Genomic DNA, 19,872 nt, shown 5'->3' on the forward strand with positions numbered 1-19,872 from the left:
GTGCAGGCTCTTAAACATTCAGTCCCTCAATGAAGGGTCTTTGGATTTGTACGCTTCGTGAGCCACACTGAAGAGGGGTTTTCATGATATTATCACTGGAAAACATTTTCAGCCCCTTTTTTGTCGATTGTCATTCCTTAAACCTGAGAGAACTTTTCATATGAATAAAGATTACAATGTTGAGTCCACTGTTGCTCCAGTTTTTACCTGAATAAGATGATCTGACATCAAATATCTGAATTACATTGTTTTATTTTTATTTTATTTTTATTTTCCACTTGTTCTTTTATTTTCATATTTTAACTAAGCAGTGACGCATGATGAACAACTACAAAATAGAACCTTGCCCACCAGCATCACACTTATAAACCTTGAATAACTGTGTATGCAACTATAAGAAGTCCCTAAATGCATAGTTGCCTATTTGACAGGAAAATAAACTCAGATGAGCCCAAGAAAGCTGGAAAAGTTATATGGTAATTTCCCAGCATCTCTTAATCTTAACTGCTGATTTACATTCTCATCACGACCTGGATTATTAAATAATTAATTTTGGAACAGAATACAAGTAAATTCAGATGCAGATAATTAATAATAATTTATGTAATATAATTTAAAAAAACCATTGCTGCATGTCTTGTCTTGTATTGACGTCTATTTATTGACTGCAGTTCCACTGAAGTGTAAAAGACTGTCGGGGCCAAAAATTAAATGTCCTGCACTGTTTGAACACTGGGTGTCGCTGTGCTGCTGTCAAATGGACTGATGCATTCAGGTGCTCCTTGGAGCTGATTTGTTATCAGGGTAAACGGTAATAAATAACTTTAATTGATCCAGGCGACTCCGTGTGGTCAGCAATTAACAGGTACAACATGATACTATATTACAAATCAAACATTTGTGAACTGATATAAAGTTATCAACCAAATTTACCCTCATCCGTTTCTGCGTATATGACGTTAAAAGAGAACAACTCATCTAACAAATTTCTCTTTTTCTTTAAACTCCCCCCAAAAAAGATGACAAATATTTTTTTCATTATAAACCTTCTAGTAATATTGGCAAAAATTGTTTATTCACAAAAGTAAATTCACAAGCAAAAAACATTTTTCAAAAACTGTTTTCTTAAAGGAAACTGAAAGGTATAGAAAACATTTCTTTCTTCTCAAAAAAAGGCTATTAAAACGTCTGATTTATGTATGTCTTTTAATATTGGTAAGTAATGCATTTTAAGGTGATTGTGTTGTGTTTGTTTTGTATATTTTCCCCATTTCCAACTTTCCGACTTGGGAAATCATTGTGGTGATTATTCCGACGCTACATGAATGCACCATACACATGTAATAAAGTTACAGTTGATGACGTCAGGCGTTTCACCCCGGAAGCGCATAATGTATTTGACCGTTATGGCGCTGAAAAACTGGAAATTTACATTTTTATGGTTTAGGAGCAACGGCGGAAGTAAAGTGAATGTTGTGCTGTAAATATAGAACAGTCTGTGGATTCTGCTGTGAACGCAACACAAACCGTACGACAATTTAAAACGTGTTTGTAATTTCCTCACCTGAATGTGAGTTCATTGTGAGAAACTGCCCCAACTCCCTGCAGAGCAGCACGTGTCCCTGACCTGCAGCCTTCACAGGTGACACACAGGTAACAGCAGTGTCCCCTGAGCCTCAGCCTCACTGTTTTGATATGAAACAACCATTAAAACCACTCAGTGTATTCATGGATATTTAATGTATAGACGTGGCCTTTTGCAGCCATTTTAGCCTTCAGTACCAACACTCCCCTGCAGCCTGCTAAGTTCCAGTTAGTTGCAATGAGTGGTTACTTTACTGTCCATGAGGAAACTGTGTTAATTCCAGAGAGTTGAGGCAGACATTTTTTTTCTCTATAAAATATGATCCCATTTGACCACCACTGTCAGAGTTACAATTTGAAACATCTGTTAAATTACAGCCAGAGTAGTGTGAGAACAAAAACAAAACCCACAGCATTTGGTTATTAATAATAATAATAATAATAATAATAATAATGATAATCCTTGATGCTATGGCAATTGCCAGTATTGTTCATGAGAGAGAGAGAGAGAGAGAGAGAGAGAGAGAGAGAGAGAGAGAGAGACAGAGGTATAAAAAGAGAGAGGTCCATTCGATATTTGCACCAGTGTGGTTAAAGGATTCAGTAGGATAATATCGAACAGACATGGTGAGTGTGTCTTCCTGTTCTGGCAGACTGCCTAACAAACCCTGGTGGGTTAGAGAAATATAACATTGCCAATAATTTTGGATTGCAAGGTTTGAGATTTGTTAAGGGCAAAAAAATATATTGATGCAACAATATTGTTTTGTTTCTGATTTTTAAGTGGTACAAACTTCTTCTTCTTCTTCCCACGAACAGTAACTGGAGCAGAGGAATCATAAATCCCAGCCACTTCTGTTTGGTGTCTAATAAGTGTCCAATGTCCAATAATTCGTTGAATAAACATATGGACATAAATACTGTCTAATTTCTAATTAATCTAATTGCACATTTCATAATGTTATCATATGTCGTGTGCAAAAATCTTCATGTGTAAAAAAAATGGGATGTACTGCAGTTTGCTTAAATTTAAAACAGATTTTCACTTTTTTTTTTTTCTTTGTGACGTTGAATTAGAACAGCAGTGACCAGCTGAAGTGTTTTTGTTCTTTGCAGTACGGGTTCATCAACAGCTGCCTCAAGTCTCTGGTGATGGAGAAGTTTGGCCAGGAGATGTGGGACAAACTGAGGTTTGAGCATATATACACATAAAATGGATGCAGTGATGATGTTTATGTACAAATTAAATGTATTATGTTTTTGCACAGCTCTCTCTCAGGTGTCCAGGATACCTTCATGACGTACACGGTCTATGATGATATTCTGACCCTAAGCCTGGTGCAGGAGGCCTGCTCACTGCTGGGTAAGAGTTCAGATTTCTCTCTGTCCTCTCTGAGCTGCAGTATCTCCAAAGATTTTGTTGCCATTTTTGATGCTAGGCTTTCGTTGCTATTTTTCAGCAAATTTCACGTCAGTCCATCTATTTGATTATGAGATATGTTACTGAGTGAAGCCCTGCTGGGACTTGATTTCTTTCTCTGTGGGAGGCGAGGTGATTTTAGGATTACCTGCGCTGGTCAGTGGTTTTATGCCCATCCAGAGTTCATATGTGGGGACTTTTTTAAACCCAACCCAGTCATAAACACCACCCTAAATTATCTACAGTTTTTCTGTGAACTGGTGAACATAATATCCTCCGTACTGCTCGTCTGGTGTAATACAGGTCTCCTAAACTGTATATGATATTTTTAACTATAACAAAAATTCAAGCATGTAGATGTAGGTGTGACATTACGTGTGTGTGCATGTTAAGACTGAATACTGAAGTGTTAACAACGTCCCTGATGAAACCCACCAGGTTATACCCAGAAGATGTTTATATCACACATAGTTGTGTAGAACGGATCGCTGTGTGACTGCAGTTTCAGGTTCAGTTTTAATTTAATCCCACGTGTATGGTTCATATTTTTGTGTTGAGTTTATTTACTTTTTTATAATGTCAGCACTGAAGAAACACAGTATGTTACACTACACTTTCATAAAGGATGACCAGTTAACACAGCTACCTGACAAGTAAATTCTTTATTGATACATGTATAGATTATATTTAGCAGATATTGTGACAGCGGGCCCCTGGGCACAGGTGTAAAAAAACATAAGAAGAATTGTTTATTCATTCATGTCAACATTGTACAAAGCTCCTCAAGAGTCCCATTATCTGGACTGTGCAGACTTTTGGGAATAACCTGTAATTGAATATGTGTTTGCTGTCAAAGCTTTAATTAGACAAACAGGTGCGCACTGGGAGATCAGACTACAAGATGATAAATGGATGTATTTGAGTGATATTGTTCTGTAACGCGCTCCTCTGTATGTGTTTTCATGTTTCAGATGTCTCTGCTGATGTATTACTGAAGCTTTTCGGGGAACATTTCTTTAGTTTCTGTAAGCAAGCGGGCTACGACACCATGCTGAGGACTCTGGGAGGAAATCTCGTTGAATTCATTGGAAATCTGGATGCTCTCCATAGTTACCTGGCTCTGTCCTATCAGGTATACTCGTGTATGTCATCACTTCTGATTGGAAACAACCCGGTTTTGGCAAATGTTCCTTCTCTTAAGGACATGAATGACTCGTCTTTCATACCTTCTGTTTTTAAGGAAATGAACGCACCATCTTTCCGAGTGGAGATGACGGACGATGGGAAGATGCTGCTTCACTACTATTCTGACAGAAAGGGGCTGTACCATATTGTGCCTGGTAAAATCAACCACACTGACTGACATCCTCAGTCCACAGCGTTAATCCTGACCTTTCATGTTGCACATCCTTTAAAAAAAAAAAAAAAGCTTTGTTATGGCTTTAACAGACTCATCAGCTGATAACTCAGCTCATTAGCTGTTGTTAGACAACAGCCAACAAGCTCTTTTACGACATCTGAAGGCAAAGACTCTGGTTGAATTTGATGGTGTCAACCTTTAACACAGCCGTACGAGTGTCTCTGAACAGATCCTGTGTATATTTTCTCTGGTGCAGAAATGTGTCAGACTATACGTTCACCGTAACTCCTTGTTTCCATCTCACTGCAGGCATCATGGAGGCGGTCGCCAGAGACTTTTATAATAGCACAGTGACCATGGAGGTTCTCAACCAATCAGAGGAAGATGAGCGGACGGGGAAGAAGGAGCATGTTGTGTTTCTGGTCGAACAGACCAACCAGGCCTGCAAGACTGGAGATCAGGATCATTCTGGTCATAGAGGGGTGGGTGTTTCAGAGCGTGTGTGCATGGTGTTTTTCTGTATGTAAATATTATGTGTGTTTCTGATTCTGGACCCGCCTGTGGGTTTTTTCTCAGGAGGAATTTTTCAGAGCGATGAGGGACAGAAGTGTGTCACTGGCTGGGAAGAAGAGAGGCTGGGACCTGATCAGGGCCGTGGTCCTCGTGGAAAAAGGTTACATTTATTTAAATTTAAACTTTTAATAAATTTTATACTTTGATGTAAAGATGCTGCACAGAAGTACTTTATGATTAGAACAGTTATTGGTGAATAAATCTAACTTTACCTAAAGTTACCTAAAGGAGGTGTCTTTTTAGTTGGAGACCTGAGTATGTGAGTACCATGAGATAACTTTGTTATGATTTGGTTCCATGCACAATCAAATTTAACTGAATGAACTTCAGATAAAAGATGGTATGGTGTTTTCCAGCAAATGTAATCTGATTAAAGTCGCGCCACAAAGCAAGAAACAGCACAACAAAAACGCAGCGCAGCCAGATCCTGCTGTCATTCTGTGTCAGATAGCTGCGTTTTAAGAAGAGGCCCTCCAACACTGATGGACTGGGTGCGATGTTTGTGATTTTCTACGCAGGCAGCCTCCAGTGCAGCTTCACTCCATGTTACCCAACCAGGCTGTGGATGGAAGAGGAAGCTTTCTGCAATGCTTTCCCCTTCCATATTGTCTTTGATGAAGCTGTAAGTGTCCATGAGTCCGTCCTTTGGTTTGGCTCAAACTCACGCTGCAGAATCCTAATACGTTGTGTTTCTGCCACCTGTCTGTCTGTCTGTCTGTCTGTCTGTCTGTCTATCAGCTGAAGGTGAGGCAGTCTGGCGTCAACATACAGAAGTTTGTTCCAGGTCTCCAGGCCAGAGATGCTACACTGGACCAATACTTTCACATTGTACACCCACAGGTAAAACAGAGAGATGTGAGATTGTAAAGCATTGAATTGCTACTGCATCTTAAAGCCAAATAAAGAATTATGAAGCGCAGTAGAATATAGTGGTGAGCAGTTGCAAACATTAAACCAGTATTGTGCCTCTGTCTCTGTCCTCCAGGTGACTTTTACTATTGAGAGCATCAGGAAATTCATCAACAGTCAGTTTGTCTTGAAGAGCTACAGAAACCAACACAACACACTCAAACTGAGAGGTGGGTTCTAATAAACAGCACCACGGTACGTTTTATAAACACACCACATTGGTTGAAACCTGTAATGAATTGATCTGTAGGTCAGATGTTGTGGATGGAGTCTCTCGGCTGCATGTTGTACCTGTGCTCTCCGAAGCTACGAAGCCTCCAGGAGCTTCAGGATGTCGGCCTCCACCTGGCTGACCTGGCTCAGCACGACGTCACCAGAGACCTGGTTCTCCTCAACCAGCAGCGTCTAGCTGAGATGGAGCTCACCAACCAGCTGGAGAGGAAAAAAGTAGGGGACCAGCTTTCAGTTCATGTAGTCCTGAAAGTCCTGACCAAAATGGCAGCCCGGTAGTTCTTCAGTAAATTATAACGTGTAACAACAATTTACAACTTTACAAATGTGAGATTTGTACAGCAGTTATGCTTGAGTTTTCTCACAGATCGAGGGAAATATAATTTATTGCACTTGTGTCTGTAGGAGGAGCTGAGAATCCTGTCTAAGCATCTAGAGGCTGAAAAAGAGAAGACGGAGACTCTGCTGTATGCCATGCTGCCACGCCACATAGCCAATCAGCTTAAAGATGGGAAGAGCGTGAAGGCAGGTCAGTCTGTCTACCAACCCAGCTGTCTCTCTGCACGTCCGTCTGTCAGTTGCTCTGTCAAAGCATTTGTCTTTTTCAGGCGACTTTGAGGTGTGCACTATCCTGTTCAGCGATGTGGTGACCTTCACGAACATCTGCGCTGCCTGTGAGCCCATCCACATCGTCCACATGCTCAACTGCATGTACTCCAAGTTCGACCGACTCACCAACATACATGACATCTACAAGGTATTTTCTCACCTGTGACGTGTCGTCTCTGCACAAGGGTCAGGGTGGATGTTGTGGTTGAAGTGAATATTTCCAGATGAAGTTATGAAATGCTATCTAAACCCCGCCTTAACAGTATGATGTAGACATGTACAACAGTTACATTTGTGTGTTCTGCTTCTGTTGGTGTGTGTTTCATTTGGTGGAGATTCTAGGGGAAGCTGCTGCTTTTCGTAGATGGTTTTCATTTGTCATAAACAGTTCAATAGTTGAATTTCACATTGCTCTACTCAAGGTTGAGACCATCGGTGATGCATACATGGTGGTGGGTGGTGTTCCAGTCCCTACGGACACTCATGCTGTCAGGGTGGCAAACTTTGCTCTGGGTATGAGGATAGCAGCCAAAGAGGTCACCAACCCTGTGACAGACAAACCCATACAGGTGAGAATCATTTCTGAACGAACCTGCCTGATATGTTGTCCACAAAGAGACTGCAGGTTTTTACTTAAAGATAATTGAAAATCAATCTGAAAGGAACTTTTATGCTGATTTATTCTGGTTGAAAGTTTTAAGTCAGTTGCACCTCTGCACACTGATAATAAAAACACTCATAATGCTGGATGTAGTCAGAAGTGCTGCACTGAATGGACACACTCACTACTGGTTTACATCACCACTGCTGTGTTTTGTGCCGACCATGACATGATGTGTGTGTGTGTGTGTGTGTGTGTGTGTGTGTTTCAGATCCGTGTGGGTCTCCACACCGGTCCAGTGTTAGCCGGGGTGGTGGGGGAGAAGATGCCTCGCTACTGTCTGTTTGGAGACACTGTGAACACGGCGTCCAGGATGGAGAGTCATGGAGTCCCTGACCACATTCACCTCAGCACCTCCACATACGGGTGTGTGTGTGTGTGTGTGTGTGTGTGTGTGTGTGTGTGTGTATATCTGTCTCACTCTCAGCTAACTGTTTTCTGACATTCAACTGAGTCAGTGACTCTTATTTAAGGACAGGCCAGGTTTCACTGAGTCATTCACACCTGAGCTTCGCCACTCTCTTTGTATGTTTTTGCTAATAACTGTCCTTGGCCACTGAGCTGAAGGACAGTGGCGGCTGCAACGTTTATTCCCACAACTTTACTTACTACACTTCTTTGTCCTCCTGTGTGCCCCCACCCACCCCCACCTCAGTGAGTTGAAGGATGCAGGGTTCAACATAAAGGAACGAGGGCAGATTGAGGTGAAGGGCAAAGGCCAGATGACCACCTACTTCCTGTTAGAGAACCTGTTGGTGTCAGAAGATTGCATCATGGGAAAAGAGGCTGGTGGGACCTGTATTTACAGGGAGGATCTTCATGGCCAGAGCAAGGAAGGTAAATGTTATAGTCGTCTCCTGCCTGCCACAGTGTTTCCTGCCTTCAGCGGTGGGATAATAACACAAGGAGGGGATGTTGTACTGAAAAACAAATACTCATTTGATTTGTTCGACTCAGACTGCTGAAGCTGATGTTAAGATAAAAAACAGTGAGGAGAGAAACAGGCAGGGTGGAGTAGAAATATTTGGCGTGTGATCTGACAACATATGAAGTAGTTATGAAATTCTGAAAGCTGAATGTAGACCTGATACAGATGAGGGTTATTCACAAAGCATCTGGACCCTTCAGGTGAAAAACTGTTAGGGAGAGAGGAGGAGGAATTTTAACAGGCAATCACACCCTTTCATTTTCTATGGAAGAAATTCTGAAAAATTTTGATTTGTATCTACAGTACATCTTTTAAAATTAGTATATTGTTTCACTGATGAGAGGAAAAACAAGAGCCTGTTAATTCTGCATCAATGCTCTTATTTTGTCTCATTTATGAAGTAGACTGAATGTTTTATGCTTGAGAAAATAAATTTCAAGGCAACGTACTTCAATAGATTTTTGAGTTTTCAGCCCTACTCAAAGTTTTGAATTTTAAAAAAAAAATTCTCAACTAAGATAATTTACTTTTCTTCTTCTAGATAAACTTGAATCTTTGACTTTTAGGTGAGAGGAAATAAAAAGATTGAGACAGCCTGTTAATTCAGCATAAATGCATTTAATTTTTTATTTATAAAGTATTTAATGTGTATATGCATGAGTCAGGATGATATATGGTGATGCTGAAATGGCAGTAACATTGTGCAGGAACGCTCACTAATGTACAAATTAAAAAAAAGTGGGTCCCCAGAAAAAAAGTCTGGGAAACACTAGAGGAAAGTATACAGTATTCTTAGCAAAACGGTCAGGAGGAGAATAGCTGTCATGGTTCAGCGTATAATCAAACTAATGCATTCACTGTTTTTAACAAAACAAAGAATGTGAAAACACTCTTCTGCTACTTGACCCCTTTTTACTCATAAGTGATTATTATGAACAGCCAAACCCCGTCACCTCTCATGGCTGTTTGTTTTTGTGCTGCAAAAATTGAGGCTTTACATTCAGCACCAGAGTGACATCTGCTGGTGTGAGACGGTGTAGCAGCCCTTCAAGACTGTAGCCAAAGCTCTGCAACACATTTCTGATTTCATGGTTTCAGTCTTACATGTGAGCACTAAAAGACACAAGACACAAAAGACTGCATGTTATTTATTAAGTCTCAGAAGTGCTGCGCTGCGTGAACACATTACTGTGCAGTGCACCAGTAAAACAACTAAAAAACTACGTTGTCCAGAGAGCAGCTCAATATTTATAGTCATATGAGTCACCAAGCACTGATTAAAGATTGCTATATCTAAAGGTGGGCACCTGGACGCAGAAGACCAGGGGAGAAATAAAGAGTGAAACAAAGTTGTATGAATATGATATAAAACTTTAAAATGTTCCTTTCCTTTAGAGCCTGGTGTGAGAGTCTCACCCTCAGATGGAGCCGTCGCTCCAGACACCGGCCGCTCACGCACGATCACTCCCTTTGCCTGGGACGTCACGCCGCCATATGAGACCAACGAGGACGGCTCCATCGCCACTGCCGACGCGCTCAACAGCAGACTCTGCGCCTTACTCTGACCGAGGACGCTGTCAGCCTTTTACAGCTCACTGAAGGTGGACTGTGCGGGTTACACCAGCTTGGAGGTGTGTGAGCTCAACACACAGAAAAATCTTTTCCTCCAGGGAGAATTCAGCTCCAAACCACACTGACGCAATGTCACAAAGTTAGAGTCACAGTTTAATGAGCGTCCCACTCCACACTTCACAGGAGCTTTATTTAAATATATTTTAGACCAGTTTTGCAAATCAGTAGCTGCCAACCTATTACTCAACAATTATTATTATTATTTTACCTTAACATAATGAGAAAACTCTGTTACTCACTGTGATGTACCTGGCAAATCTTATAAATGTTAATCTGTCAGTAAAACATTCACTGACAACTAGGGATGAACAATTTGATGATATTAGAGGGTGAAGAATTAGAGTTGAGAGTTTAGACGGTGTTCATATCACTGCTGTCTCGCCCACACAGATCAGTGTTTGTACAGATCAGAGATCAGACAAACAATACAAAAGGATTCTGTAAGACTCTGTGCTAACATAGCTGTCTGTCTTCCTGTTTCTTTCATGAGACAAGGACAAATATGACCAATTTTAGTGTCATTTTAATGTCAATTCAGCCGCCATTATCACAGTGGGCAGGTCCTGTAGTGGCTATTTCTGCTGACAGTTAACTGGGAGTGAAGATTATGCCTCTCAGCGAGACACACGTTTTAAACAACTGGCTATAGAGTGTCTTGAACCACCTCCCAGTTCAAACGGTTGAATTTCAGTCCATCCTGAGGGCGTCTTGGTTGCATTTACACTTGGCTTGTTTGATAGCCCGCAGCTTTCCGTGTCACCCAGCGTGCATGGCGAGGCTTTGGTCGCGCTCCTCCTGTCGTTCTCTGAGAGCGCTGTGCCTCCCTGCCTGCACATACAGTCTGCAGACAGTCGGGGAGGTCAAAGGTGGACGCGGAGACGGGGACAGAATCAGAAATGTGAGAGGGGGAAAAAAAAGAGGAGCATTGCTCTCATTATTTGTTAAAGTACCTTTGTTGTGACATAAAAACAGACTTTGTTGCTGCACATATCACAATTTATCAAGCTCAATTAATGACATAGTGAAAAATAGATGTACACATAGTTGATGTATTCTATTTAATAATCTATTCTATTCTATTTAATAATAATAATAATCTATTTATTTTGTATCCAATAAACATTTTCATTTAAAGAAATTAGAATTGTCTGGTGATTTATTGATGTATCTTTACAGGCTCATTTCATTGTTTAAGAATGAAATAACTCTTTAGTTTAATTAAGTTTAATTAGCTATTTTCTGTATTTATTTTTGATGGTTATTATAAAGTGTTTGCTGTATTTATTACAGAACCAGGAGACCTCACCCATCAGATACCATCCCCCCGTCCACACTTCTTCCTGGCCTGGTTTTTGTTGAGCAACAAAAACAAGAACCAGAACTAGTAAGCCCAAAACACCACTTCTCTTTTGTCACAGGTTTCAAAACATTTCAGTCATGTTCTAGTACAGATTTAGGTTTATTTGGCTCTGTTTCAGCTCATTGTCTGTGTATTCATGTGGATGTGAAAGTCAGTACCTTCATCCTGTGAGGTTATTCCACCACCATGTGGTGGTTGGTCTGCACTGCATACAGCAACAATCACCATCCAGATAATTATCATCAGATTTATTTTATTTTAACACATCTGATGTGGATGCTGGTGTCCGTGTTTGCATAATAACAAGGAGAGCTGTGTCACAAGGTTTGGAAAAGCTTTTTGTCACTTTCAAAGTGATAGTAATTGCATCAGTTCTGTTTTTCAGACTTACTCACTTGACAATAAAGCTCAGCAGCCTTGCTGACAAAGAGGGGGCAGAGGCCTGATAGATGGAGCACGCTGCTTTATTAGTGCGCAATTTTAGAAATGACTTGAAATGGCACATAAGCACATGAGTAATGTAAGTGCTCACACACAGACGCACACACACACACATACACATGAGCGCACACAGCGAGACTCTCTCCACTGTAGTGGGTTGTGTAAGAAGATAATGGCTGAGCCAAAATCAGCCCACTTCAATCCATAATGACACATGCAGTGTGTGTTTGTGTGTGTGTCAGAGGTGAGGAGAGCAGAGCAGAGAATTTCTTATGTAACGTTGTCGGCTCTAACACACAAACACACACACACGTTATGACTGCCTTCCTGCTCGCAACACAAGTCAACACTTCAGGGTAATATTCTGAAAATTGAATTCATTTTACTAATAAAGCAAAAATAAATGGAGGAGATGAAAGTACAAAATTCTTTTCGTGGCTGCAATATCAAAACAGTGATTTAAAAAAAGAGAATACAGCGAAGCTTGTAACAAAAGGGGGGATCATTTGAAACTCCTAGAAAAAAAATATTTTGAGAATACTTACTCATATCCAGGCCAGGAAAACGAGATGAGGAGGTCGTCTTTCCTCAAAAAATATACCAACCTGTCATCTGTACAACGAGGCTCTTGTGCTCTTGTACTATTAATTCCTTAAAATATGGGACAACTGGATAGTTCATATGCAGTGGAAAACCAAATGCTAATAGATGGGAAAGATTACACTGCCAGAGGGGCGTCATATAATAAACTTAAATATTTGACACATTTAAATGTAAAGTGTTGGAGGCTTACTTTTCTTTTCTTCATTATTAATGAAGTAAAAAAAAAGTTTCACCTCATAATTACAGTAAATGGAGGAGTAAAAGATCATTTTTAAAAATTATAATAAAGAATATTCTTCTTCTGAGTGTGCTGCTCCATCCACTCAACCCTCTGCTAACCAATTAACTCTACCTCACCTAATCACCTGCCTCCTATCTTTCTATTTATAAAGGCTGGATTATACTTGAAAAGTTTCTCCAGAACTGCTCGCAGCAGATTTAATACCCAACTTTTACAGCTCCTTAACAGAACTTGTGATGACATTACTTTCTTTAACATATTAAGTGTGTTATTTTACCTCCTCTGGAGGAGTTCCTGCAGTGTTTAGAGGAAAGGGAAGTGAAGTCAGGTCACACAAGTTCGGAGTTTCTCTTTGAAATATTTACTTTTATGTTCTTCACTCCTCTTCTCGGTTTTTATAAAACTTTGTCTAACTTTGTCTAGGAGGCTGTGGAGCTCTCTCATCTCTTGACCATACCTCGGATGAAGAGTTTTCCAGGGTACCTTGGGCAGGACGATTTCAAGACTTCAAGGTAAGAGACCCTAACCCCCCTCTGTTGGTTTTTGCAGTTCTCCTGGATTGAATGTTCCCCAGTCTGTGACACTACTGACTCAATAAAGGGTCAGTTGGAAGAAGCAAAATTTGTATCAGAAAGGGAGGTCCGAATTCTTGTGTGAGTGTGGGTGGGTGTGCAAGAGCAACAGGGGAGTAAAATAAATAAGTAAATAAATTAAATAATTAAATGTGCTAAAGAAAAGGCGCAGAAAGGGAGAAGAGGAAGCAAAAAAACCCTAAAAACTCCTGGCCTTTCTTTCCTGCCCCATCCAGATTTTTGCTGCCCTTTTGCTAAAACCTTTAGATACTATATGGGGGGGTTATCCTTCCTCAGCAGCCCCGAGACCCAGAGAGGGAGGAGGCGTAGTCTTGTGGGGAGAATCTTTTTTCCCCTTCTTTTCTTTCTTCTTTCCCTTCTACTTTTATTCCTCTCGTTGCCACCAGGCATCTTAGCTTGCCACCTCAGCCAGGATAATAAATGAATAATAAGTTTCTAATTAGAAAAAAAATACTGACATTTTTTTTAAATACATCTTTAAAAAAAACTTTTCTTACTCAGATCATAAACAATCGTTTTTTTGTCAATAATCACAAACTCTGACTTCTTTAATCTTCTCATCAAATGGACATAAGGTACAAACCGAAGCGTAGGTGGAGTTCTTATGCTTTAACATACTAATCCTCAGTTTATAGGCCGATGACCAGTTCTGTGTGGAGTTGGTTTGTCTGACATGGATTATTTTTTGGGTATTTATGTGTATGAACTGATGTGAAAGCCTTGTCTCCCACCTCACCCTCTTTTCTATTGCTCTGCACTTAGTCCTCCTCCTCCTCCTAATTGGATTAATTAACACTTAGCTTTGAAGTGACAGTAACAGTACACAAGAGTCTACTTTCTGTGTATCTGCGTAAATGGCAATATTTCAGCGCTGTGCAGAGTGAGCGGCTAAGAGAGAGACAGAGGAGTGTGACACGGGAAGCACAAATGAGTGGAAACACAAAATAGATAAATAGAAGCCTCGAGGCGAGGTTGTTTGTTATGCATTGACATGCAGACTGATACTATTAAATTCATCAATTCATAAATGTCATGTTTAAAATTCAAACCCAAGAGTCAGTGGACAATATATAATAATTCTATAGTTGTCTGCTAAAAATAATGCAGTTTAAAGGTCCTGTGTGTCAGATTTATGTCAGAACTTTCATAAGTGTGGTTTCGTTTGAGAAAAATAAGAATTATTGTGCTTCTCTGGAGCTGGATTTATGCTCACTGTAGCATGTGGCGACACGGGTGCAAGGGCTCCAAAAGGTCGTGCACCTCTGAATTTTTTGTGATGTCGTGGCCCATCATGTTATCATATTAAGGCTGTTGATTTTTTTTTTCTTTTAAGTTTTCTTACAACCCTTAACATCAAGATGATCTTATGACCCCCTTTGAAGCTTTGGCGATTCTTAGTGGGGATCGGGACCCCCAGGTTGGGAACCACTGATACAGAGTATCCTGCACATTCTCCCATTTGACAGAAACCAAAGTATATCAACCAAGACTGCATTAACCAACACACCTGAAGAGAACAGCTCAGGCTAATACTCTGAGTAGTTTTTGACAAGAGTACTTTGTACTTTTACTTGAGTAGTTTTCTAACCAGTACTTTTATTTGTAATATTTTAGTAACGTAACAGTAGTTTTCAGTACTCAATCCAGCAGTAGCCAAAACAGATTCAGCCATAAAGGATTGGCTGAGGAAAATGACATCACAAGTCTCTCTCTCTCTCTCTCTCTCTCTCTCTCTCTCTCTCTCTCCCCCTGTCTCTCTCTCTCTCTCTCTCTCCCTCTCTCTCTCTCTCCCTCTCTCTCTCTCTGTCTCTCTCTGTCGCTCGCCCGCTCGCGCGCTCTGAATGAACGGACCGTTCTGGTGCGCGAGGACTCCTGCCACAGAAGATGTTTATTCTGGGGGAGAATCGATGAGTGATTAAGAAGTATCGGTGATCAGTGTTTCTGATAGATCCCAGTGATTGATGCGCCACCTGACATGTTAATGTGAACACAGAGAGAAAAAGGATCCTAACAGAGTAAACTCTGATTCTCCTGCGCGCAGCCGAGGAGGAGAAACAAAAATAAGAAAAAAAATAACGGGATAACAGAGAATTAAAGAAGGACTACGGACGCATTTTGTCGCGACAGCCGGTGGGAAACTTGGAGGAAGGAAAAGTGGAGAAATAAAGGAGAGAGGTGTCTTGTCCGCCATGCAACATGAGTAACGACAGTAACGGAGTTGGGGGGCTGCAGCCCCTCTGGAACTTCAATGGTGAGTAAGGCGCTCAATTAACTGTGAAACGCACCGTTAATTAAACCTGAGACCAGATAATGTTTAAAATGACCGCAGGTTAATTATAATAACAGATACTTCAAAGATTGATCTATTTTTCCTCATGAGCGCGTCGTCTGATACGTTTAGTCCCGTCTACATGTTAGAATAAACGTGTTTGTCATTGAGATCTGATTGGGCGTCTCAAGCCTCGTTATGATGCGCTTTGATATGTTAAAAAAAATTAACCTCAAGAAAATATAAGAAATAAAGGAATTAGGAGCAACTGACAAAAAGTTTTTGGATTAGAGTTAACAGATATTGGTCTATGACAGTTACATCATATTACATATATGTATGAGAAAACTTTTTTTTAACATATAGTGCAAATTATTTCATGCTGCTGTATTATTTCAAATGACGCCTCATAGGCAGCATTTTATACACTGAATATTTGATCCTTTTTTCTTAATTTAGGTTTAATATATACATATAGTTTGCTCTTTTTGTCTTTTTTTGCTTTAATTTATAGCTATTTATAGAATTCATATGAAGGCAGGTTGTTTTACAGTTTAAGAAAAAAAATTACAGAGTTGTATTTGTTAGACTGTAATACAACCTGTCTTAACCACTTTTGAGGAGTAATTGCAAAAAACCCAGAGTTTTTATGTATATACCTTACATCAGCTGATATATCATTATACGTATCAGCAGTGGCTTCAATATTGTCCGGACCCTGTTCTTGATATGTCAGAGAACATGAGAAAACAAAAACCTTACAGCATTTTCACAGCCAGTCAATACTGACATGAAGTGGAGCAGACAGGTGTTGTTCTGTCCTTTAAAATGATATTAAATAACTCAATAAAGGCTGCCTTTAGTGCACGATTCCTTTATTCCCTTATAACTATTAATTGACTGATAATTTGCTCTTGAATCAGCAGGTAAGTGATCAGTGCTTAACGTCAGTTCAGATAACGTTTTTCTTTTCTTAATGCTGAAAGGTTATGTTGTTTGAGAGCAGAAGCTTTTCTCTCAGGGCAGAGGAGGAAAAAAATACAGATGAGGAGAAGAGAAGAGAAGAGAGAGGGGTGTAGGACGACAGGAGGTGGTGAAGGAGGAGATGGCAAAGAAACAGCGAGTGAGAGAAATGAGGTTTTCAGAGATTAAAAAGCCTAACTATACTCCTCTCCTTTTCCCCCATCTTCCCTTTTCCTCTTCTCATCTGCTCCCTCCGCTGGAATACACAACCGACAAGGCGTGAAAATGTGGGAGACATTAGTCCAAAGTGTATAATTTGACAGTACAATATATGGAATTATATGTGTAAATACATGGATGCTGTGCAAATCGTAAATCTGCCTCAAGCAGCTGATTGACATGTTGGTGTGTGTGTGTGTGTGTGTGTGTGTGTGTGTGTGTGTGTGTGTGTTGGCTGAGACTTGTAGACATAAGAGGAAAGATACAGAAAGACACAGGATTGAGAAGGAGAGAAATGTGGGAAATGTAGTTTATAAAGCATTAAAAGACACAAACAGCTGCTACTTAAGTCATTCAGGTGATATAACTCACTTCTTTGTACAAGGATGCGAGATTTAACGTGGTTGTATAACGAGATTTTGACGCAGTTCTCTCTTGATTGATTGATCCTTTGTATTTGACTGCATGATACTGAGGGGTTTATACATTTTTTCCAACTCGTTTGCATATAATGTATGGAGAAGCAAAATATTAGACACACCAGTACAACAGCACAAACACTCCTCCCATATGACATATGGAAGAAGATGAGGGCCACATGTGAAAATTTTATTTGACCTCTGAGTTTAAAGTCGTAACTCTGAGGGGAAAAAAGTCAGAATTCTGACTTTAAACTCAGAAGTCAACATGTGACCAAAATTCTGACTTTATTCTGTCTCTTTTTCCCCTCAAATTTCTTTCTGAGAAGGGTCACATGAAATATTCTAAAAAAAATAAAAAAATAAAAAATAAAATAAATTTTCACATGTGACCCCAGTCATCTTCTATACTGTCAGCAGCAATTAAAAGTTTGTTGTATTGATCGTTTCAGTGTCTCTGGGTTTCAATTTTCTGTTGTTTGTTAGAATATAACTCCAGTGGTCCTTCCTGATGTTTCTGCTGCTGCAGACTATTTTCAGATTGCATGTCCACACCAGCGCGTTGGATGAATGAGTTAATACTTGGTTACCAAAAAGGCCCTTTTTTTTTCCTCACAGAAGGAAAAGCGCCGCGCTCTGTACGATGGAATGATTGACAGCTCTGAGTTCTAGATAAAACATCAGGGGGTTGATGTAATGTTCCCCCCTCTTCTCCATTTTCTGTGATTCCTCCCCTGTCTCCTCCCCTCCATCAGCAGCTCTTCTGTTCTCCTCACCCCTCCTCTCTTCGTCACCTCCTCCGTCTCCTCTCCACATCCTGCTCTCCTAATTCTATCCTATTTACATCCGTGCTCCAGCAGAGAACAGATCCCTTCGGTGTGAAGGCATGTTTGTTTGTTTGTTTGTTTGCTTGTGTGTGTGTGGATGAAGAATTTTAGATGTGGGTGTGTATTCATGATGACATGCATACACTGCACTCTTAGAAATAAGGGTTCTTCCTCAGAGGTTCTACTCAGAGCCATTTGCTTTTGAGGAAATGGTTTGTCAAGTTTTTTTTTTTGTTGGATTAAGGTTCCATAAGATTGTCGTAAGCTTGTGTTGTATATGTCATGTTGTTAATTCCACTTGTCCTACGCTCACTTTTGACCTGTTCTTTATATTGTTTTACTCATAAAAAATATTTAAACCTTTTCTCAATTTAATTATTGTTAAAATCATGAATAACCGTACAGTACAACGTACAACAGTAAGTTTTTTACATCTTATTTTCTTTGGAAAATTTGATTGGACATCTGCCATAAAAATTGACCCTTTCGCTAAGCCCCACCTCCAAACAGCAACTGTCCAATCATAGCTTAGCAACCGTAACTAGGGCTGTCAAGCTTTTCGTTTCTCTCCATGTTGAAGGTGTGCAGGAGGCTCTGAGAAGAGCGATACTCAGCGTTTCATGAGTCTGAACCGTGAAGTTGCACACATGGTGAATAGATTCAACGCTGTCTTCATCTGCTGCAAATGTTAGCATGTCATTTGGAGCTGACGACAAAAAGAGCATGTCTGCTGGACTGATCTAGAGATGTTGCACCTGTGCAGGTGGTGTCTCTAATACATGCTGGCCAGATAATAAATGTACAGAGAGGATGTAAAGAAAAAGTTTTGTTTATGACTAATGTTGGTTTATTAAATAAGGTTCTTCACAGTCTTGCTCCTTAACCTTAAAGTAGTTTGTAGGAGCCTCCACTAGAGGGGGATGTTATGCAAAATTTCAGTCAACAAAGTTTGTTAAAAAAAAAAAAAAGGAGGAAGAAAGGAAGGTCAAGAAAAAATGGCTGAAGAATACTTTGTTTTGCAGTAAGTGAGTGAAGCTGCACTGTATTTCTATAACGCTCTCTTATTATGAAATACAGGGGGGTGTCAGGGTTAGAGAGGGGAAGGTGAGTGTGTTGTATGGATGGTGCTGCAGGGCAGAGTTGTTGCCTGGTTGTGTAGTTGTGTGATTAGCCTGTGTGTTATTTGTGTAGAGTGTATATCCTAGTTCAGTGTTTCCCAATCCTGGTCCTCAGAGTTCACTGTACTGCATGTTTTAGATGTTTCCCTGCTCCAACACACCTGATTCAAATGATCAGGTCGTTATCAGGCTTCTGCAGAGATGACGAGCTGATCATTTGAATCAGGTGTGTTGGAGCAGAGAAACATCTAAAACATGCAGTACAGTGGGCCCTGAGGACCAGGATTGGGAAACACTGTCCTAGTTGATTGCCTTGACTTGCATCCATGACATCTTGAAGGCTTTAATGTGTACTGAGTCTGCGTAAGACTTCAGCGTTACACTGGAGCACTAGGTAGGGGGGACATACACAGCCTGGCTGTGATGGACAAATTTATCCTGCTCTAAAAATGTTTTATACATGTGGGTGATTTTACTTTTCATCATAGTGGCAATGGCTACAATAAGATGAAATTTGAGTTGTTTTGTCTCACACTGTGCCACTGCAACACTAAAATAACTTGTGCATTAATAAGAGTATGGGAGCAAGAAAAAGTAAAGTACAAAAAAGTTAAAAGTGCCACTGTGAAACTAATCCACTACAAGGAAAAGTCCAGCATTCAAAATCTTACTAAAAGCGGCTGTAAGGAACTTATATGGAGCCCTCATACATCTGGATACAGATTAGGGCTGCATGATTAATCACAATTTTATCAAAATCGCAATATGGCCATGCAGCATTATAGCAAGGTACTGTACTGCTGCAGAGATGCTGGGATCTTAAAACCATCTGCAGATGTAAGAAAACATGTTTGTTTGGTGCAAACCCCAACAAATGGTACATCATCACATCAGTAAAAATGAAAATTGAGA

General features: G+C 40.2%; 1 protein-coding gene across 1 annotated transcript; it reads left to right on the plus strand.

Moving 5' to 3' along the window:
• The first annotated feature begins 2,736 nt into the window (after positions 1–2,736).
• Positions 2,737–10,489, plus strand: gucy1b2 (guanylate cyclase 1, soluble, beta 2). Its single transcript, XM_084713678.1, has 16 exons — positions 2,737–2,774; positions 2,853–2,947; positions 3,976–4,136; positions 4,245–4,344; positions 4,674–4,846; positions 4,941–5,037; positions 5,456–5,559; positions 5,676–5,777; positions 5,923–6,016; positions 6,097–6,293; positions 6,483–6,606; positions 6,686–6,834; positions 7,109–7,255; positions 7,559–7,713; positions 8,003–8,196; positions 9,671–10,489. Exons 1-16 carry the CDS (start codon positions 2,737–2,739, stop codon positions 9,838–9,840), a joined length of 2,100 nt encoding a protein of 699 aa, XP_084569804.1. The 3' UTR covers positions 9,841–10,489.
• Positions 10,490–19,872: the final 9,383 nt, after the last annotated feature.

This window comes from Lutjanus erythropterus, chromosome 24 (assembly GCF_056507025.1).
Source record: "Lutjanus erythropterus isolate fLutEry1 chromosome 24, fLutEry1.hap2, whole genome shotgun sequence".
NCBI lineage: Eukaryota > Metazoa > Chordata > Actinopteri > Lutjaniformes > Lutjanidae > Lutjanus > Lutjanus erythropterus.